The 23,415-nt window shown below is 39.9% G+C and overlaps 1 protein-coding gene and 1 long non-coding RNA gene across 3 annotated transcripts; both read left to right on the plus strand.

Moving 5' to 3' along the window:
• Positions 1–1,266: 1,266 nt before the first annotated feature.
• Positions 1,267–21,644, plus strand: aff3 (AF4/FMR2 family, member 3). Of its 2 annotated transcripts, none has more exons than XM_032567657.1 (20): positions 1,267–1,860; positions 4,097–4,141; positions 7,476–7,550; positions 8,372–8,405; positions 8,490–8,547; positions 10,195–10,246; positions 10,383–10,417; positions 10,562–10,742; positions 13,986–14,663; positions 16,508–17,854; positions 17,971–18,095; positions 18,929–19,097; positions 19,186–19,292; positions 19,412–19,475; positions 19,941–20,077; positions 20,158–20,229; positions 20,325–20,418; positions 20,510–20,559; positions 20,673–20,878; positions 20,953–21,644. In XM_032567657.1, the coding sequence occupies exons 1-20, from the start codon at positions 1,789–1,791 to the stop codon at positions 21,072–21,074; spliced, it is 3,723 nt and encodes a 1,240-aa protein (XP_032423548.1). In that variant the 5' UTR covers positions 1,267–1,788; the 3' UTR covers positions 21,075–21,644. The 2 variants fall into 2 exon arrangements, with proteins under 2 accessions (XP_032423548.1, XP_032423546.1); XM_032567655.1 differs by having other exon boundaries at positions 1,270–1,860; positions 18,929–19,103.
• Positions 15,090–16,051, plus strand: LOC116723085 (uncharacterized). Its single transcript, XR_004339901.1, has 2 exons — positions 15,090–15,441; positions 15,686–16,051. It is a non-coding gene; the product is annotated as an uncharacterized LOC116723085 (long non-coding RNA).
• Positions 21,645–23,415: the final 1,771 nt, after the last annotated feature.

The raw sequence follows: 23,415 nt of genomic DNA on the forward strand, positions 1-23,415 counted from the left end.
GTAATAGTTGTCTGGTAATCAGCTAACTGTTTCCTATAGATTTAAACTATTGTGCTAATTTTAGGGGTATAAGCTTCTTATAACAGATGCTCTGCTAGAAAATGGACCATTGTTGTCTATTTAGGCCAAAATCTGCATTCCTGGATTTGTAAAAAAAAAACAAACCTGACACAGTTCAAACGTAACTCAGGCACAATGGAGCTCTCTTCCCTGTTTAACATTTCAGCATATGTGTACGAAACAACAAAAAGAAACGTGAGTGTTGGTAGGAGCGATGACTCCTGAGGCTATATGTTTGAAGCAGGCGGTGTCGAGGGATGCTGCCAGGCCTGTGAGGTTCTGTCACCATGGGTCTGTAACCAGGGGTGCTACTGTGTGGAGGAGGATGTTGACTCTGACTGAACTCTCTGTTAGCTGCAGCCATAACCAAATTCAAGGTTTAATCAGTAAGAAATATAAAGGTGCCAGCCAATGTTCGTAAATCAAAGCTCTAATGTATCAGTCACCATAAGACTTTGCTTCTCTCTCTCTCTTGCATCACGTCTGACTCAGGGAGACAGCTCGCATTTTAAGATGACAAATTAAAGCCTGCACAGCTCCGAGCCGCTTCACAGGCCTGACTGCATTTAGCAGAGTAACTGATGGGCCAGACATGAAGCAATGACAAGATGTCTGGAAGAGAGATGATCACATCTGCATTTTCTGATAAGATAAACCACATCTTAAGTCTCAGTTTTTTAAATGCATTTTGTGACAGTATAGGCGCTCCTTAATACATGATTAAAAGAACAATTGTTGCACTGAGATGTGAAACAATTGTTTCACATCTTATATGTTTGATAAAAACAAAACATATCATTAGAACAAAGTTTTACCTGCTAATGTGAAAGACTGTGTTTTCTTCTTAAAAGTGTGTCTTGCAATTCTGGTTAGACCTGTTTAGGCTGATATCCTTAAATAAAATTCAAGGAGAACATTTTCTTTAAGAAGCCTGCATGTTTGCAGTTTAATTTCAGTATAAATTCAGCTTTAATGGACTAGAGGTTTATTAGAAAATCACAAAGATGAAAGGAACACAGCAGGCAGGTTGGGGAGAAAGTTATGGAGAAGTTCAAATCAATCATCCAAAGCTCTGAACATCTCATACAGCATGAACAAGTTTGCTACTTTATGTTGGTTTATCACTTAAAATCCCAATATGTTGACAAAATGGGAAAAGGCTTGATTTTGCAGGAGACTGCATCTGATCAGATTACCTTGCTTTGAAATGTAAACAAATATTTATGTGTCTCAGTGTCAGGACAGAAACATAATTGACAGTTTTTCAAAATTATTATTATACCTTGTCATTGACAAAAGGCAGTAAATCTCAACTTGGGGAATGTTTGTTTGTTTTTTACAGCTTTCTGTACCCTCATAACCCTAAAAGACATCATCTCAGTAGACCTCAAGGGTGAAACTGTACGTCTAATAAATCATCTTTATATCATCGGTATGCCTGCCGTGATACCCTCACCGTTCACTGACAATTAAGCACTGGCGATGCCTACAGCCAGCGAGTCGTGATCCCCTCGCGTAATGCTCCGTCATCTGTGACGTTTCCGACCCGCCTACATCCCCCGTCTGTGTCCGTCCGTCACATGGAGGGGAAGGAGCGCCCACGGACACTGAGGGAGAGAGAAAGAGAGAGAGCGACGGAGAGAGAGAGAGCGGCGTGCGAAGTCAGGTCACTGACGCGCGTCCTCACTGATATGGACACCGGAGGAGGACACTGAACATCCAGGAACCATGCCTACTGTCCTCGGTGGCAAAGGGAAACTTTCCATTGTCTGCCTTTTGCTCCGATACGCATATTCTCAGGTGAGAGCCGGGACTGAAGCTTAGAGACAAGTTACATTAAATATGGTCTGTGTGAACTTCTTAAATGTGGAGTATGCTTCAGTGGTTGGACTTTAAATGGGCGGAACCAGCTTCATCCGAATCCTTGAAATTTGAGTACGTTTAAATTTAGTGAAGAGATGCAGAAGATGACTTAATAAACTTTTTCTCCTAATATACGCGATTAGCTTATAAGGTTTAACATTTTCTGCTTTAATAGATGTATTACTTTGAGATTGTGATGCTGCAATTAATAAGCATAACTTTAGTAATTGGAAATACTTTAAGAATGCAACAGTTGGTGGTGGCTGTATTGTTGCAGGTGTTATGATGGGTTGTGGTTTGTTTGGGTCCTGGGGGTATGGAGGTTAACTCACTTGGGTATTGCACCAGAGTTGTAGCCTGCAGCACTTGTGCCAGTGAATGTTTTGTGTGTTAATGAGGCTAAAACTAAAAGAAATGTGAAGAGGGACAAAATTTAATTTAGTGTGCAGAACCACAGGAAGCTGAAATCTAGACTGTCTGTAATTACGTATTATAATTAGTGCCCAAGGCCCAAAAAATGCTCCAAAATTTGCATAGTTATATAACATACATAAAGTAAATTGCACAAGCTTCCATAACTCTTAAAACTTAACCACAGTGTATTTTATTGGTAGTTAAGATGAGAGAGCAACATAGTGCAGAACTGAGTCTAGGGAAAATTATAAATCACTTTCCATTCTTTACAAATGAAAATGTTGAAACTACGGCACCATTTGTTTTCAGTCTCCGGGTGTTGGTGCTTTCCAGGAACACCAAAAAATGCATTCCCACAGCATGATGTGACCACCGCCATGTTTCACCACTGGGGTGGGCCTATTGTAGTTGTATAAATTTTTCTCCATGCAGAATTTTTACATAAGCCATAAGGCTACATTTTTATCTTATACATTCGTAGCGCCTTCTTCCGCACGTTTTCTGCTAATGACTACTGGTTTACTTTGTGCCGCTCATTCATAAAGCCCAGATTTATAGAGCACACAACTAATTGTTGGAAAAGTGACACATTCTCACGTTTGAGATGTGGATTTATGTGTTTTGTTTGGTCCTGACGGTGCTGTTTGTCCACTTATCTTCTCTAACAAGCCTTCACCAAACAGCCTGATTTATGCTGACATTAAACCACAAACAGGTGGACTCCATTTACTAACTAGGTGACTTCTGAAAGCAAATGGTTGCAGATGAATGCAACATTCCACTTTGTGTTGGTCGCACGAAATTTAAATAAAAAAAAAAACAGAAATGTGACAGAATATGAAAATGTTCAATAGTTGTGAACAATATATTCTAGTCAAAAACTTTGATCAGTTAAACACTCAGCTACCTGGTGCAAGTATGACAGTAGATGGTAAATATTAAATAACTATTTGTATCAGGCTTTTTCAAGTTCAAAGACTCCAAAGAGCTTTATGATGCTTTAGATGTGGATCATGCCAAAATAAAAAGACTCAAAATGTCTACAAGAAAAAGGGGAAAGCATTATTTGTTAATTAGCGTAAACCTGCTGTAGTAACACAGACTGGCAGTGATTACAGTAACATGTTTGTACTGTATGGTTCTTGCATTTTCCTCTGATCCTCACCTGTGAGTTCAGTTGCTCAGAAAGGGATTTTACCATGAGATGTTGGATGTTGAAACCGAAAGTAGCTTTGCTCAGTGTCAGTATCCGGCTGATCATCCTGCAGCTGTGATTACTAAGATATGAGTCATCGACGAGGTTCAGAGAGACTCACAGTTACTGTGTGTGGGGGTGTGTAGGCGTGTGTGCGTGTGTGTGTGTGTGTGTGTAGGGGTGGGTGGGTGTGTGTGTGTGTGTGTGCGTGTGCGTGAAGCTGTTAGAGTTACAGTAAAGTGTTACAGTGGGTTTTGAATGCAGCAGATAAAAAAGGCGCGAAGGTAAAGGGTTTTTATGACTGTCTGGATGATAGCTTTTTCAAGATCAGATGGTGAGCAACGATTGATGATAACTGATCAGCTTTTCTATCTATTGTGTCTGATATACTCTCTGTTTGTTGATCAGCATGTCATGCGTTATTGTGTTCTGCATTTGAAATTTGCATCTAAAGTTACTCTGTGGTTCACAAGGCTACCTGTCACTGTCAGTGTCTGTCTTTAATGTTTTTTTTAAGGTACACTGCTTCTTTAAAAAAAGTTCTCCACTCTTTGGTTTGTGCAGGGAAAAAGAAGCCAACACAAGTGCTGTGCCAAAGATATTCTCGAGGTAAGGAGCAAATAAATAACACATAATATGAACAATTTGTTTTATAATGACAGCAGTTTTGTCTCTAAATGAATCAGGTCACATTTGAAGTTTATTTTGCGCTTTGCGAGTTCCCTCACTTGCATTCGTTTTTAATGTCGCAAGCGTTCAGTCATTTGAAAATTGACTCAACGGACGATCCAGCTGCTTAGAGAAGGAAACCCAAGCAGCAACTTAGCATGATTTTATGCATCAGTTAATCGACTGAATCTTCCTTTAGCTGAGATCTGAGAAAGTAGTGTTTCTACTCATTCATTTTACAGATGTGTTAAGATCTTTAATCTTATTGTACATATGCATAGTGACAAACAACAATAAATTAATTTCAATAACATAAAAAGTGACTATTCTCTGTAGATGATCAATTAAATGAGTCTCATTTATTTCTTTTAAACTTATATTTAAACTGCCATAGGTTTCTTTACACAAATAGAGGCACAACACGATAAACTAGAATATCATTCAAAATTCTGTCAATTTACAATATGTCCAATTGATTCTGAACCTCTCCGCTCCTGAACCTGGAGTCATAAATTAAATGCTAGATTTATTTTCACCTGAAAAAATGACAAAGGACCACTACGCAACAGTCCTGTTCTTTATCCTCGTGGCCCAGGCAGACTGCATCCCTCATTTTTAGTTCAAGAGTGGCTTAACTCCACGAGTGCGACATTTGTAGCCCATATCTTGGGTACGTCTTTCTGTTATGGCTCGTAAAACCCTGACTCCAGCTTCAGTCCGTGATTTCTGAATCTTCCCCAACTCTCCATTGATATGGATCACTGTGGCAGGTTTCAGTAACTGTCTGAAGGACAACTTTCAAACCAGCAGTCTTCCCCTTGATTTTACAGCCTGTAACATTTGTGAATTTCTGGGTTTTATGTAATTTTCAAATGACAAACTGAATTTTATGTTTTCATTAACCCTAATAACAATGTTTTTGAATGCTTTAGAAACATTACCTCGAGTGCGATAAATACATATAACATTAGCTGCAATTTATTGAGGTGCACCTGTACGTTTCTCTCTCCCTCTGCTTGAATGAACTTAAGAGAATAAATGGCAAAGATACCATGGTAAACGGAGGGAATGGGGTGGGAAAGAGCAGGAAGACGGCAACACATGATGTTCCACCTGGGATACGTTTTTGTTGTTGGAGGAGGAAAGAGACGAGGGTTGGTGCTGTGTCCTTGGTGACTGAGGAAGGGGAGATAATGAAGTGAAAAGGATGAGCACAGAGAGGAAACACTCCCCCTCAGGGGTAAATTGTTATGAGTGGAGAGGGGGAGAGGAGACTGAGAAATTGGCCAGGTTCACCAAATACTGAGGATATTTCAGGCCTCCAATGCCCTCACTTCAAACTCCCCTTGGAGTTGAAGAAATGTTTTGATTGCTTGGGAAAAATCCCCAAACTGAGCCCATTTGTATGCCCTTCTAATTTAATTGAACAGATTGCTTCATAGGAAAACATGCAATATAATGGTGAAGTGAAAAACCCAAATGCAAAGAGGAGCCAAGCAGATGAAAATACACTTCTTTACAAATTAAATGGTGAAAGTTTAAAACCCCGAGTCACAAAAAAGCATATATAAAAAAAGCAGTAGAACCACAAGGGGACAAGCCGGTGTCACAATGTGAGGCTCTGACACACGTATACTACCTGAGGAGAGATTTAGGCTGGAGAAGTGATTGTTGATCTAGGAACAAGTCATTGATTAATAGCAACATGTCCCTCACAGTTCCTTGCTGTAAGGAACTGTGAGGGACAACAAAGTACTGTTCAACTTCAGTTCAACTGAAGTTGAACTGAAGAACTGGGAGAAACTGACTGATAGATCTGGTATACAGTAAACTAGGTAAACAAGGAAACAGAGACCAGAGAAGTATACAAACCAACCATCATAAGAAATAATTGAGATCCCTACCAAAAAAGTGACAAAGAGACAGAAGCAACAGAGGTTTTCAAAATAAAACAGGAGTATCTACAGAGAATAATTGTAGAAACTGCAGTGCAGAGCAGAATATAAATCAATCAATTGATCAATCAAGTTTATTAGTTTATTTGTGTAGCACATTTCAGTAACAAGGCAGTTCTAGGCGCTGTACATCATAAAAACACAAAAAATGCTTATAAACTTCAGAAACAAAAGCAGAAGGAATCTTAAAACTAATGAATGAACTGAACATGGAAAGCAGAGTGAAAATTTCCCAAATAAAACAAACCAAAACCAAAGTCCCAAAAATCAAAAGAAAAATAACTAAAAGGTTTAAAATGAAATTTTAAAAAATAAGTGAGTAGCACAAAATTAGTCGCTGATGTTTTGTGTGGTAGCTGTGTGGTAGCAAATTCCACTATATACAGTATATCTACATATAGACATATGTAGATATATAAATTTATATACGTGTGTGTGGGCTGAGATTAAATACAAGCAATTCTTCTGATTGAAGCCATATGTTTGCATTCAAAATGCCTCAACCAATAAGCATTGTTTTCCTTGTTTTGTGAGTGAGCTCTGTCACAAATAAACTCCTTTTATGTGGTTATAACGGTTGACATACCTCTTCACAAAAAAATACTGTGCGCAGATACCAGATGTGTTTCCTGTCTCAATGCACCGCTGCAGGGGGGATGATTTTTAGAGTGAGTTCCCCCTCTCACTCTCCAAAATAGTTCAAATCTGCAGAGTGAATTTTCTTCCTTTATTTTTGTCAAACTGTCTGCAGCTGTAAGCGGCTTGCAAGAGTCTTGAATCTCTAAATGTTGCTCTGGAAGCTGATAATTTCTAACTGAAATGCTTTACATAAATTTTGCATGGGGGCTCACAGGTTTGTGTTAAAAGCATATGTGGACTTTTAACAGTCCACATATGCTATTGTCCTGCAATACCTTCATTCTTCTTGATAAATACAGACAGATTTAACTTCTTTCATGCTTATAAGAAGCAGCTTCTACCCATCAGTTTGTGACTAGTTTATGTTTCCAGAAACGGAGCTACATGATCAAGTGATCGCAGCATGAGGGGTTTCCTTTTTTCTTTTTTTGCATAGTCACTGATCACAACCACTTCAAGCATGTAATTCACATCTTTCAACCTGAACCCAACCCTAAAGTGAACACTTGTCTCCATCAAGAATCATCAGGGGAGGAGCAGGGCCATGAATGAGAGTCAGATGTTGATCTCTGCTGCGTGTGCATGTGAAAGGGAGGAGAAAGTTGTCCCTAAGTTCAGTGTGCTTTCCTTTGTTATGATTCCCCAGTCACCTTTAACCTCACTCCTATTTTCATGAGCAGGACATGACTCAGTCCTGGCCTTCCCAGCAAGCCTTGGGGGGGGAACAGACCCAGCGAATCCTCTACAACCCTAAGGTGTGTGTGTGTTTCTCTGTTTGTCTAATTAAAAGGGAACTACATGTGGTTTTATGAGGTTTGGTTTGTTAAACTCTATTTTTTTAGGCGGGGGAGGGAATGAAAACATTTTAAGCTCATTGTTTTAATGAGCTTAGAGGAAACTTGATTAAATTATTACATCTAGGGTCTGTTTGGGTCTTTATCAGCTTCCTGTTTATGAAAGGCTTTAGCCTGACTGGTTTCGTGGGATTTATTTGAACACCAACCAATTTCCTTCCACTTAGGGGTGACACTTTCTGTCAGATGTTTGGACTTAGAGAGACAATGATCTCCAGCAAACATTTAAACTGTTTTTTGAAAGAAACAGACTAATATCAAACTTCTGGGCAATGCTCAAGAGACTAACCAGTTCAAATCAGGTCTACTATTTCTGATGACATGGATGGTTATCAGATTGATCTGATATTATTGATCGTGATCACTCCATGTAAGCCTCTGACTTCAGCTTTACAGAATAGAAAGCCATTTTGATTCTTCGAGGTACCAAACAGGACACACGTTTGGAGTGTAGGGAAGTGGCCACCTAACTACAGATGTGAAATAAACAATTTACTTGAGTCCTCCATATTTAGTAACACTGTGTTAACAAATGAGCAATTCTTCCAGTTTGAAAAACAAAATTCAAATCCCACAAGCCCGCACCTCATGTTTACTTTACCTTGAGGGTGAAATGTGATGTTCTCAGAGTGTATCTGCAGATAAGCAGAGGTTCTATTGTATTAATAAAGATTTTTTTTAAAGATTAATACTGTATTTTTATTTTTCCTTTTTTTCCCCAGGATGCAAGGCATCCAGCCACCCAACAAAGGCAAAGTATGAATTGACTGACTGACAAATTTGCGTCTTTGTGTGATTCCCAAGCAGATCTCTTTTAATGCTTTCTCTCTTTGTTGTCAGGCCGTGGGGACACTCAACAGCGAATGGCTCGTCATCCTTACGTGGCACCTCACAAATCGTAAGTCGGGCTTGAAGAAACGTGATCCGGCTCGGGTCACGTCCCGTAAACCGCTGCTGTGGCACATGCAGGAATGGCCACTCATTTGATTTGTTTGTCTGTGTAACCTCTTTAAAACAAATTTATGATCTTTATCATTCGAACAGCTACCAGGCAAATTGATCAAGAGGGAAGAACACATGTGAAATTGGATACGTTACGTTAAGCAGGCTAACCGTGTTTCAGGCAGCAGTTTGGGTCAAGGGTTACTTTACATTCCTGAAAGTTGTCAGTGAAGACCGATGTGCTCCTGTTTGTTAACTTTTTACATCCTGCTTTTAATCTGAAACACATGTTCAGGGGGTGGGAGCCAACTGCATGCCTCACATTATTTTACAAGCTTTGTTATGAAACAGATTCTTTTCCCCCCCTAAACTGTCAGACATTGGCATTATTTGCTTATTTAAGCCTTACCTATGTTCAAGAGATCATTACAAGATGCTCTGCTAATCTGTAGTCTTTTAGTCTGTAATGAATTCTAAAACCACAATTGAAAAATATTAGCTAAAATCTTGTGGTAGTCAGCAACTTCCACATTTATTGGCATGCCATTGCCCGCTGGTGTTAAACAGAACTATTGTTTGTAATTGAAATTTAAAAATGATTTCTTGAGCGTTATTTTCTATGCACTTTGAAAAAGTATGGAGCTTACATTTAGCTTTTAGTATTTAGGGATTACTTTGAGAAAAAAAGCATGATAAAATATTTGTATTTTCAGACAAAAAATACATTTATCTTTTTGCTTCATTTTGTCTTTTTCTTCTTCTTTCCTTTCTTCCATATTTAAACCTGCCAACTGCTGAAATATCAGTCATAAAGTCATTGTACTTTATATTCTAAAATAATTGTAAAATCATTTTACAATATCAGAACCCTTGAAATTTGTTTCTGGTAGTTCTTCCTGAAACATGTGTAGGAGCCCTGTTGCTCAAGATGTCAACCAATTTAAATAATAATGGAAATATTTGATTTCACAAGAGACCAACAAAGTGACTTTGGTGTTCTGATACACATGATCACCATTTGAAGAAGCAGCTCACCCTCCGTTTTGGGATAATCTGTGATGCTGTGAATCTGTTTGTCTTCCAAAGGCTCTGGAAACATTATTAAATCTTGTTAGAGTGCATGGAACCGCGGACTCTTTAAATTAACAGGGAATTTGTTAAGAAAAGTGATGATTTCTGCCAGAAAACTATAAATGAGTCATCAGTTGGTATTTCAACAGGATAATGATGCAAAGAATAAGGCCAAATAAGCACAGAAAAGGTTCAGTAGTCACAAGATCCACATTCTTTCATTCTTATATTAAACCTCAGATTTTTCACCTCAAGGCTGATAAGAAAACATAGGCGAACATACAGAAATCTGATCCTGAGATCATGCAAAGATGTACCAGCTATACCAGGAGTGACAATAAGGGTGGAGGGCAACATCAGTTAGGCTGTTTCATACAAGTAAAATCATCCCAGTTTATGTCCCTTTAGCTTTTATTATATATTTTCTTGTTTTTATTTTTTTATAAAGAAATTTTCCTTGCATGAGTTCACTGCAGTATTTTATGGAGCTTTAAAAGCTAAACAGCTCAGGTTTCTGAATGTACATTCGCAGAATGCTTGCTGATGACCTGAAGATAAGTAGTGATGAAGATGACACTCAGAGGGTAGGTCAATCTCAGCCTTTTCAGTCTTCAAGCACGCCTAAAATGTTTTTAACCCTGATAGTTGCCATTCTTCTGCTAGTTTTTTTTTTTATGCTGCTGCAGTGGATGATCAATTTCTGTTTTTGTGTCCCCAAAGGCCATTCATGAGTCAGCTTCCTGGGACAGACACAGGTACTCCCACTGATTTCTCTTTCAATGATCTCTATTGGTATTTTGGTTTTAGGAATCAGTTTTACTGCATGTGTAACACCGCTCCACTTGGCTCGGTGCCTCCGTTGAGCCGTCTCTGATGTTTGTACCCGGTTTGACTGACAGCCTGTCGGCGCAGCGAGCGCACACACATGGCAGGAGGGTGAGACATTCCAGCTCAGAATCCTCGGACTCAGACTCTGCAGAGTCGGGCAGCAGCAGCCTTCGTTCTCACAGCCCGAGTCCAGAACTTCACCCAGATCCTCTGTCGCCTGCAAGCGCGCGGCCACTGTCCAACAACAAGGAGGTAAGAAATACAGCTGCCGCCCGATTTGATTCAGCTCATTTATTTATTTAATAGTACATGTAGATCTCCTTCTGAGTTTATGTGCCTAAAGATGAAGTCTCCACAGATGGGGTGAGGTGAGGGGTGGGGGGGCTCGATGCGGTCCACAGCAGGTGTGGGGAGGGACAGAGCAATGAGGAATGCCTGTAACTGGGGGGTTGAGGGGCAACTGTGGAAATTAGCCCCTCACTGTCATGTCAACGGTGAGTCTTGGAGGAAAGCCATAGGGGGTGAAAGTCATCAAGAGCCGAGTTTATGCTGACATGTGTTAAACAAAGTGCATGGAAGAATGTACTGCAGATAAGTTTTATGGACCTAAGAGATTATGTGCAGAGCGTTTGGAGGTGCAGGGCATTGTGGTGGTTGACATGTGTGCTATGTATGCAGTGAAGGGGCAAACCTGCTTCTCTGTTATGAATGGAGGGCCCTGTGTGACATTGCAGACTGTATTACTGAACATGCTATTCTGGGCCCCTACAGAGTGAGGGAGGGTGTTTGTTGGGGTGAGGTGGGGTGGAGGGGGTGCACCATGTGGTTTTCATTTAGATGGAGTGTTTGAGTGTCTCCTTCAGAAAAAAAAAAATGGGGGCAGCAGTTATGGAAGCAGCAAACCCAGAGTTTCAGGTAGCAAGAAAAAAAAAAGGGGAGGGAGGGCAGTTGAGACGGTACAAGAGATGCAGTGTCTTCTCTGAAAAGAGAGCGAGGTATGAGGGGAGGAGGTGGAGGTAGAGGTGGAGGGCGTGGGGGTCACTGTTTGACTTAAGGAGTCGAGGTTTAATTTAGCTCTTCTGGTTAGACCGAAAAACTGAACGCGTAAAAGAAAAAGAAGCTTGCTCTCAGGCTGTGAGTACTCTTTGGTTTTTTTAATTAGAGTAAAAACTTTTGTTTACCTCAAAGGTTTTATGCTTTTCAAAACAGTTTTACACATAAGATTAAGGAATTTATTGACATGACTAAACAGGAGTGTAGTTATTCTGGAAGCACAGAGTGAGTGCACTGCATCTGTGAGTGCATGTAATATACAGGCTACTGATAAGAAGTACATTTTCTGTTTTATGTTTTTTAGACAAACATTATGCTTGTGATTGGTTAATTAGAGTTCAAGACGTTTCTCTTTAATTCCGGAAAAGATTAAATTGCTATTTGCTATATTTTTTTTCTTGAGATATTTTTCTCAACTTTTTCAAAGTTGTGTGACAGTCACGTTGGTTTATTACAAATATTATTTCAGCATATTTCAATAAATATCACAGAAGTGCATGAAAAAATCAAAGAATTTAAATACACATTTACACACCTGTGGCACTAAAATGTAATCTGAAATACTATATCTGTGAAGTTTAATGTTACCTTAAATGTTTTGTTTTTTTCCACATACAGAATGTGTTAATTTGTCAAGGAAATTTATTAAGTGTGTATGTAATACACATCAACAGAAAATATAGGAACATGTTGTTGCTAAATGTGGACAATAGCAGGGTACTTTGGATACGTTTCTGAACAGATATTTTTCCTCCAATTTTGTAAATAAATAATTTTCTAACATCTAATTTTATGTTAGATTAAATGGTTTTCCAGGCACCTTAAGCCATTGTATACCCTAGTCAAATAAAAATGTTGCATTTAGTTGTTGTGAAAATGCTTTATATAAAATAACTTTAAAGAAATTTTACTTCATTCACATCATGTCTGCATCTGATGCCTTGAAATTGGCTTCTGTGTCTTTAAGAATCTCCTAACCTTTCTGACACTCCCTTTTGGACCTCATCACAACAATGTTTCTCAGTGAAGCATTGTTCACAACTGTTCTTAGGAGTGTTGGACTGACAAGTAGTTTGTAGTGATAAGTTCATCAGACACGCAGTTCCACCCAGTGGATTGCTGCTGCCGCTAGTCTGAAGAAGCTGGGTGGGAGAGGGATGCATTGTGGGACAGGAGCTCGACTGGGAATTTTAGATGAAAGATGGAGTTTTGTGTAAATAGGTGGCACATTGTATGAGCAAGCAAATAGGCAGTAGGCACCCCTGAATGACTGCCATGGTAGATTAAAAAATTTCTCAAACATGCACAAATAGTTCAAAGCAACACACTGGGCATGTTTTTGATGAGGGAATAACATTATGGCATGATATGCAGCTCAAAAAAGTTGATTCTGCGTAGCAAACCATTTCTAAAATTAAAACAGAGGTAATACTTCTGGGGCTGCACAGTGGCGCAGTTGGTAGCACTGTTGCCTTGCAGCAAGAAGGTCCTGGGTTCGATTCTGCATGGAACTGCATGGAGTTTGCATGTGCTCCCTGTGCATGCGTGGGTTCTCTCCGGGTACTCCGACTTCCTCCCAAAAACATGACTGTTAGGTTAATTGGTCTCTCTAAATTCTCCCTAGGTGTGAGTGTGTGTGTGCATGGTTGTTTGTCCTGTATGTCTCTGTGACAGACTGGCGACCTGTCCAGGGTGACCCCTCCTCTCGCCCAGAACGTAGCTGGAGATAGGCACCGGCACCCCTCCCAACCCCATTAGGGACAAAGGGTGAACAGAAAATGGATGGATCGATGGGTAATACTTCTGCTCTATCAGCAGATGGCAGTATAGTCAACATTAACTATTTAAAATTCTAAAGATTCCGAGCTTTGCTAAACACTGCTAGGCTAAAGATATCACCGAAACAGCAGTGTATTGTTTCGCCAATTATTACCCTTTTCTCTTATTATTCCTTTTCATTTATGCATGTTTGAAACATAAAAGACAAAGTGAATCTGATAAAACCCTAAAAGCAGATTCACTGCTATTGTGGTATCAAGCAGAAAAAGTCAGAAGGTCCATGTGTAAAATGTGGCTCTTTGTTGTTGTACAGATACCCAGTGCAAAGCACCACCAATGGATATTTTTTAAATATCCACTTTGAAAATAATTCTTTTATTTATTTTTTGTTTGTTTGTTTTGTTAGTTTTAAATATCAGTTTTTGTCACCAAAAACTTAACTTTGTTGCGCAACGGTTGTTGAAAATCTATGCCTTGCAAAATATCTGGGTTCATATGGATTTGGCCTGAGTTTTGAATGGGTTTCATTTTAGCAAGAAATGTCCAAATCAGGACCTTTGGTTCTTGATTCAACATTACTTTGTGCATCAACCTCATTGTTATCAAAGATTTATATAAAATAATCATGTGTCCTTTGGTCTCTCTCTTTTTTGTTTTCTTAAGGTTGATCATCGTTCCACTACCCAGTGGCAGTTAGATAAATGGCTGAAAAGATCAAAGAAAAAATCTGCCAGGACTGATCAAGATTTGCCTCAGGCTATTGCAGAACCCGAGGCCTCTCCCCTAAGTCAGAGAGCCCCCTCACCAGCCAGGTCATGGGACAGCAATCAGGAGTATAGCCCGAGCCAAACCCCCATTCCAAGTCCACAGTTCAGTTACAGTAACGATAACAGCCCAGTTCCCAGCCCCGGTTACAGCTACTGCCCAAGTCCCAGCCCATTCCCCAGCACCTGTCCAAGTCCTACCTCTAGTCCACAAAATAGTCCACCTCCAAGTCCAGTTCTAAGTGTTTGCCCCAGTCCTTGTGGTACCCCAAGGACCAGTCGAAGCCCAAGTCCTATACCTAACCATCTCCCAAGAAGTCCTAGCCCCACCTTACCCACTCCATCAAGGGGTTTTCACTATCATGGGGGTCAGAACCAGAACCAGTCACATTCTATTCTAACATCTACCCCCCACAGGACTAAAATAAGACCATGGATTGCACCATTGCTTGGCACCAGTTTAAAGAGTAAGCCCCCAAGTAACGTTCATCTTCAACCTTCTTTTCAGCTCAAGTCTAAGAATCATCACACACAAGACCAAGTCCAAAGCCAAAGCAAGTTGAAAGATTTTGGAGGCTCTAGAACCCGACGGACCCACCGGTGGGTCCAGCTGTCACCTGACCTCGGCTCGCTCTGTAAACAAGGGCTTTACGTGCCTTTAATTTTTTTTTATTATTATTATCCGCTAAAAGAGGCTTTAATCTTTCAAAAACTATTCCGCATAAAGGTTTTGCCCAAAATGTTAAGATTTTAGAGCTATTTAAAAACCGCTGATGAGATTTAAAGGTCTTCGGGCGATGACGCAACTGCCCGGAAAACACCGGATCCGCTGATCATCACGACCATTTTGTGTCTTCACGAGACAGTGGAAAGACTCTCAGAGCTTGGCACAAAATGTCGGCTATGCAAAATCATGACGTATTTTCCGGAACACGATCTAAACGCGTGCGTTATCTGTGCGCTCTCTGTGCGTACTGCGTGCGCTATTCAAATGCGCTCAGTGAATGGTTCTTTTCGGGATAGGTGTCGATGGGCGTAGTTCGAAGCATTCAAATAAGGTGTGTACAGCGAGAATTCTCATTTCACTTGTGCGTTCTGCGAAAGAACAACGGTTTTTCGATTTGCTACGAGCGGAGCTAACTCTAGCAAAAATTAGCTCAACTGCAATGGCGCAGAGGAAGATGTCAGATGTGGAGGCGCTGTAAGAAATATTTCGGAGCGATGTGGAGCTGGAAAACTCTTCTTATAGCTAGTGGGATTCGGAGGAGGAGGAAGAGGAGAGAGCCGGAGAGGAGAGACCCCCTGAGAGCCGGACACAGCTGACAGACAGCTGACAGACTTGATCTCGGTGATCTGTAAGTTTCCCCCCCGCAATTTCACAACAAATATTTGATGTTTTGGTTCTATTTATTTATTTATTTATTTATTTATTTGATTATATGCTTGTAATAACGGCAGGAAGTAAAACCATGTGGTTATTTGTTTATTTATGTTTTACTAAAATATGTTTTATTTTACTAGTAAGGATTTCATGTTTACTTTGGTTCATTACTTTGTAATAAACCTCTAATTCTTCAAATACTTTATTTTTATTTATAGTCAAGTGGAAGCCGAACCATCAAGCTCAGATGGAGCTGAACCTCCCCCCACCTCTCATGATTCTTCATCTTCTTTGAGGTAAGATGTCCATTATGCCAAAAAAATTGCAAAATTGTTTATTTGTTCTTGGAAATTACTTCAAAAAGTATTTTTGACTGTTTTACCTTGTTTCAATAAAAGTTTTCTATTTGGAGTCAAAGAAAGAGCTTTTAGTTCATCATTATTATACATATTATACTGTGCACAATGGTACATTTTGCATATAAATGGGGTAAATGTCATGACCAATGGTTATATTATATGTAGAAAGTGTCATTAGATGGTAATAAGCTATTTAATTTTAACAAACCCCCAGTATTGATGTAATAAACACATTTGGCACATTTGGCACATTTTTGGATAAATGTGCCAAAATGGCCTCTCCGCCTAAGAAATTTCTCACTAATACCATTCTAAAATGAATATGATTCATCTGATTGAGTCCAAATTTGGTATACTTTTACACAACATTTAGATTTAAAAGTCTGTACTACTTTTTTGTGCTATAAATAATATTTTGGTAGTGTTTTGCAATGTTTATTTCAAAGAAAATTTTGGCGAGGTTCAAAAAATGCAAAATATTTTGTATTTTGTCCCTAATATTTCAGGCAGGGTCAAAGCTACAATGGTGCTGACACCAGAAAACCATTCTATGACATCTTACCTTTACAGAGGTACCAAAAGTTTCTTCTTAAATCTAATAGCTCTGAGGCTATAAGTGATTTACTTTTGTGTGTTTTTGTCAGGCAGAAATTTATTTATACCCCCTTAGGGTCCAACAGGTTAAATTCCCAACTAAATCCCAATCAAAAATCTACACACAAGTCTACTTCATATCCAAGAACTAAACAGTTTTCCAACACCCCCAAAACTAAAAATCCAACACATTTTGATCAAATTCAAGGCAACCAATCCAAATCCAAGCCACAGCCACCATTTCAACAACCTTCACAACAAAGCCCCAAAAGAACAAAGCACATAGTGCCCACTGGCTGTGAAACCAACACAGCTCCCAGTACTCATTCTACATCTGCCAGTAAAGCTACTAGAAATTCTGTTACTGGGTCAACCTCTGGACCCTTCTCTAACCTTATACACTGGACAAAGCTGTGGGAGGCTACAAACTCAAACCCCACGCATCCAAACCATGCCAAAACTTCACAAAGGAAACCTCAGTCTAAGGAACAGGAAGTAGTTCAGAGAAAACATCATCTGATCCAAGCAGAGAGGAGACTACATGAAAGCAAGGAGGATAGACATCATCATGAACAACAACTAGGGAAGCTAGAACGAAAGGAAGACAGAAGGCTGGCGGAGGAGCAGTTACTAAGACGTCCCTGGATCCAAAGTTTGCCAGAAGAAGAGGAGGAAGAGGAGGAAAGAGCAACAGAACAGCAAGGTGGGAGAAAGAACACAGCAAGAGGAGAAAATAGAAAGAAGGGGGAGCAGGCAAAGGAAGAATGGAAAGCGGTCAGACAAGTGTCTTCTAACGACAAACAACACCACCTTCGAGAGACTTTAGACTGTCAAGGCAGGACAAAAAAGGGAAGAAGATGTGAGGAGACGAGAGAAGTAATCAGAGACCAATTACCCCTATTATCCACACACTCCCCACCTCCCCAGAGACCATCCTTCAACTCCTCCTCCTCCTCATTATCATCATCATCTTCTACAACCCCCTCCAACTCAGACTCTGAATCTGAATGTCTTGGCTCTATCACCAAGGTTTCAGCTGAGTCCACTTTTCACAGGAGAGTCACCAAGACAGGGAACCAAGCTGCAAGCAGACCTGACACTACCAGGCCTAAGTCAGTACACCCCAGACGACCCAGTTCAGATAATCCATGTGAGAGGAGGCAGCAAAGTGAGTCAAAGCAAAGGCTCTACACACTAGTACCATTTGGACGAGGAGAAAAAACTCCTTCCACTGCCCAACGGGGGCTAAGAAATCTGGTGGTGCAGATAGACCTCTGTCTTCTCAAGAGAGTCCCGGACAGTCCTACAGATTCCACTGGTAAAAAACTATCCCCTTCCAAATCATCTTCATTGATGAAGGAAAAATCTAAAGAGGCTATGAAACACGTTTATGACCCTGAGACTTCCGTTACAGATGGCAAAAGGAAACGCAAGGTAGAAAACAGATGTTTCACTTTTATCTTGAGACAGTAAACCAAGAGTATTTTCTACACATTAATTTGACACAGAAATGTTTTATGTCTACTTGTTCTTTGTTGTTTTGTCACCAGCTAGAGAATGGCATAGGTCAAAGAGAAACCAAGAGGAGTCTTCTTTATCTAAACGAGGCACCAGGGCAGAAAGAACCTTCATCATTACCAGCTGAGAACATCATTACTGAGACAGTGCACAATGGGTAATAACACCTTACGCCATTAAAAGCACTTCTAGGCACTTCTAGTTTACGCTACATACCACTGAACCATCTATATATCAACTGGTTATTGGAGGCATGGCAGGAGAGAGTCATTTCCGTCCATCACAACCATTAATGTGGGGAGTCCATTGAACTCTGCTTTAACTGGAACCAGGTTCATTAGTCAGATGAGAGTAAAACTGAGTTTTCTCAACATCCCAGGTGGGTTTGAATATGTGGAATAGCACCCTATACTGTGTGTTAAGGGTAGTAGAGGCAGTGATGATTTTTGGTATTTGTCATGTTCTGTGTTTTCTGTGTATTTAATTAGAGTTTTCTGTGTCCTCGAGTCTTCGTGTTGTCCTGTCTTCCCCTTGATTGTTTCCCAGGTGTTTCTCGTTCCCTAATTACCCCGTGTGTATTTAGTGTCACCTGTGTCTCTGCGTCTCTGTCGGGTCCTCGTCTCATTTGGCGTCTAGTCCATTCGTATGCCTTGTTGCTACCTGCGTTGAGCCCTGGATTCCGCTCAGCAGTGCTGCCTCGGTTTTTGGACTGTGTTGGATTTTTGTTTGTAACTCTGTGCATTAAAACCACCATTTTTACTCCGTACCTGGGTCTACAGCGTCTGCCTCACCACCTCATCCACCAATTCATGACAGTATTGGCCATTTGGGAAGTTGCCCCAGGTGATATTAGAAATGGAAGAAGTACACAGAACAAATACAAATATCAAACTTATCTGCCAGTTGCACCTTGAATAAGTTTTCTACTGCCTTTTTTTGCCATGTATAATTTTGGGTTTCAAAGGAATCTGTGGATATGTTTCCTTGAAGATACCTGGAGGAGTTCTTGGACAGCAAGAGGCCAGCGTCTCCCTTGTCTCCCTTGTCTCCACTGCCCCAGAGTCCTGAGCCCACCAAACCTGTCTCCAAAACAAAGACAACTACCGAACAGCAGCAGTCCCGTGCACAGAAGAGCAAAGACAAGAGCAGAGATGCAGATGTAAAGGTGACATCTTGGCACATAAACCTTTGTTTAAACAACTCTTCTCCTTGCAACATTAGGACTTATTTTGCCATTTTATGTGCAGCCTAAGACTGAGGTGGAGTGTGTAAAAGTATCAAGGCAGCATCAACCACCACCCGAGTCCAGCTGGGGACCAGCTGGTCACAGAGGGTCCGTACCAAGCCAAGAAATGTGAGTCTTCAAATCAGCCTCCACACTGCTTTCACTTCACATATAAAACTGAGATAGTTCAACTTACTGGTGACAAAACACCATCAGGTTTTAATTATGTATGCTCAATTTTTTCATAGTTCTCACCATGCTGAATACTACTTACATGAAGCTAAACGGATGAAGCACCGTGCTGATGCAATGGTGAGTTTTTAAAATTTGGTGCAATACCAAATTTTGATTGTGATATTATGCAATAAATTTAAATAAATACTAAAAAAAAATTCTATTTTTACTAGAAAAGTGTGCAAGAGTTTAATAGTTGTTTCAATCAGCCATTCAAAGCAGCAATGCTTGCAAATTAGAGTAACAAAAAGGATCACCATAACAATCATTGTGGCATTTCAAACTTTTATTTGAAATGTCTGTTTATTGTTAGTGGGGAAAACATCTACCTTTGGATTATTTAAGTGTAGATCCATTAAAGTCAGATCCTGATAATCTATGTCTTATTTTAAACAAAACATGCAAATAGAGAAATAACATTGAATATGCAACGTTTTTAATAGATGCTTTTACACTTTATGTTCTTAACAGGACAAGTAAATGCTTCTTGAACATGGCTGATTGTTGTTTTCTTCATTTGCTTTTGTTACTTGCCTTTTTCAGGTGGACAAGCTAGGAAAAGCTGTTAACTACGTCGATGCGGCTCTGTCCTTCATGGAATGTGGGAAGGCGATGGAGGAGGGGCCACTCGAGGCAAAGTCTCCTTTCACCATGTATTCTGAGACAGTGGAGCTGATCCGGTAAATTACATCTACTGAACTTTGCCAAAACAAACGTGATTTCAAGGTAAAACACTTGACTGTTCCCTATGTGTTTTAAGGTACGCAATGAGGCTCAAAGGTCACTCTGGCCCTGGAGCGAGACAGGAAGACAAACAGCTGGCAGTGCTGTGGTGCGTTTGTCATCCTCTCTGTTTACGCCACATCTGTCACTGCGACAAAGGATGAGCATTTTGAGAACGATTTTGCGGTCTGTCTGTATTTACAGTTTCAGATGCCTTGCCCTCCTTTACTGGCAGATGTTTCGCTTAAAAAAAGATCATGCACTAAAGTACTCCAAAGTGCTACTTGACTATTTTAAGGTATATCTAATGACACAAACATCACTGCTTGGTAGAATAGTAAAATGTTGGTACGTGTGACTGCATGCATTTTGTTTTGGTCTTATTATAGAGTTCTTCCAAAGTGCCTACAACGCCACCCGGCTGGATGGACTCTGGGAAGTGAGTGGATAATAATTAGGCTTCCATGTTTAATCGTCTTGGCTTCCTCTGTTTTGGCCTTTGAAATTATACTGATTGGCATCGGTCTGCCTCACGTATCTTTTCACTCCCAGGGCTACAACAGGACTCCCGTCCTCACTGTCACCCACTGCAAAACACCACAGACGGGGTTCAAATGAGGGCAGCAGCTCTGTGTCGCTCATAAGCATACCCCAGCGCATCCACCAGATGGCAGCAAACCACCTGAACATCACCAACAGTGTTCTGTACAGCTATGAGTACTGGGAGGTGGCAGACAACCTCGCAAAGGAGAATAAAGGTAAATATATACAGTATATTCTGAGACAGTGTGTTTATATATATAAACATTTGATTTTGTCTTTATCATTGCAGAATTCTTCAATTACTTGAATACTTTATCTGGGCCATTGACTCTTCACAGTAGCATTGCTCACGCTGTTCAATACACCAGGCAGGCTCTTCAGTGGATACGCATTAGTGCCAAACTGAACTGATTCCAACAGAGAGGATTTCTCCTTAACCGGCCAAGCTGCTCCTCAAGCTTCTTTTTCTGCAAAAAAAAAGACTGCAGATCTCCAAACAGCTGTGAGGAAAGCACTGATAACCAATGTGGTGTGTCAAAATGGACTTATATAAAATCTCACTAAGCCGCAAACCGCCCTTGTTGAACGTTGGGATGTAAACACCAGCATTATGTGTGCAAAGCCTTCTAAAGGACCAGTTTTGCAATGTTCTTCCTCGTTGTTGGATTAATCTGCAGCTAATTAAGGTCTCAATTTTTTTTTTTTTTGCCAAATGAACCCTGAACCTCAAAGGACAGTGAAACTTATCTGTGTTTTAGACTTTGTTATTGTTCAGCAAAGATTGTCTCTGGGTGCACAACAAGAGAAAATGGTTTAAAAAAAAAACACTGATCGATCATGTATCACTCTCAAAGAGAGGAAATTCTTTAAGCCATTTTTCCTTTAAAGTGTCTTATATTTTCACTTCTTCTGGTTTTTACTGTGCAATATTTGATAGACCATCTTATTTGTAAGAAAAAAATAAACTGAGAATGAATAATATATTTTGTTGTTGTGAATCTTATGAGTCTAACAGTCATGATCTGGATTTCTTCTAATTTGCTTGAATGCATTAAAAACTTTGGAGTATTGAATTATGTTTTTTTTTTTTTATCCACATGGTCAAAATTAGTCATACACGCTCAAATACGCACATATGCACCCTAAATGGCTCTCTGCCTTTTAAGTTGTTTTACTTCAACCACACTCTTATTATCGGCATCACCAAACACCTGGACAAGTTTTAGATTGATATTTGACCACACTTCTTGGCAGAAGCTGTTGAATTGAGAATAAATCTAAAGTTTATTCCATAGACTTTAAATGCAATTCATCTGTACTGTTGACTGACTAAGCAGTCCCAGCCCATCCCATGATGCTGCCAAAACCATGATTAACATTTTGTACAGTGTCCTTTGGTTCAAACGACTCAATTCAACTTCTTTCAAACAGTCTCCTTGTCATTGTGGATCATTATCTCGGTCTTTATCTACCATGAAAGTGGTCAATTAACCAACTAGAACTATTCTTGCTTGGTGTTTGTTGATTATTACAAACAGTTTATCAAGGTGCTACATATTGCTTAGGGATGTTTTTAAAATATATATTCTGGGGTGTATGCATACATTGTCAAAAAAGTATGTTTTATTCTTTGATTGCTGGTAAAAAAAATAACATCATGGTCAAGAATGTTGACAAGAATGTTAGAAAAGAAAACAATATCAAGGTAAAAATATATTTTTACAAAAGAATGTCAGTAATTAAAATATAAAAGGTGAAGTCAATTGTTGCATTAAAATTCAGCCCTTTCAGAACAATATTTAATATATGCACAAGCTACAGTGCCAATTTTCTGATAAATATTAGTATGTTTAAGTTTTTTGTTTGTTGTTGTTGTTGTTGTTTTTTAACATTCAAGGGTATTATTTCTTATTTCAAATTAAATCTAAAATGGACATCTAAAGGACAAAGGAGGTGATGTCAACAGGTTTCCTTCTACGTTATGTGTAAAAGCACACACGTCCACTGACTGTGTCACAACCAGACATGTGACTCAGTCCAGTTGCTCAGAGCTCAGATGAGAAACCACTACTGCACCAACATGTTAGAGGGACCGAAGCGCTCAGCATCAGATGTCTGGTGCCATAGCAACAGAGATCATCCAATAAGAAGAGTCTTTGGGATAGCATCAAACAGCATCGTGACTTTTCTTTAGAATACGAGGTCTAATTTACATAAATTCAGCGTTAAGCTTCATCTTGAATGTGATCTAATAACTGAAGAATGACGCTGTCGTTTAATGGACTGGTTTTAAACAAGAGTATATTTTCATCACATTTCCTGTTGTCAGTCCCTCCGAGACAGCCAAGAGTCCACGTGTCCAAAACAAATCAAGCTCTCAGGAGGTTGAGCTCATTTTTTTCCCCTCAGAGGAAACACACGGTTATTGTCACCAAGGCAGGACTATATAGTTTCCGGACTGGAGAGGTCTCAGGGCAATAGCTAGCAAAATCAAACGGTATATTTACAACAGAAATCCCTGACAAGACTGGTGCTAGGGTAACAAACAGGCAGCACAAAAATAACCACACCGCCTGATTGAGAGCAAGCAGCTTCTACAATATAAATACGCAGTAAGCTTCTTAGCAGATAATTTGCTTTTGCGGAAACGAGACTGTGTGGGTTATAAGTGTTCAGATTCGCAATAAACTACAGTGGTACATTCAGAATGACATTTCTTCGATTGTCCGCGTAGTGGCGCTATAACACCGAG

This window comes from Xiphophorus hellerii, chromosome 7 (genome assembly GCF_003331165.1).
Source record: "Xiphophorus hellerii strain 12219 chromosome 7, Xiphophorus_hellerii-4.1, whole genome shotgun sequence".
NCBI lineage: Eukaryota > Metazoa > Chordata > Actinopteri > Cyprinodontiformes > Poeciliidae > Xiphophorus > Xiphophorus hellerii.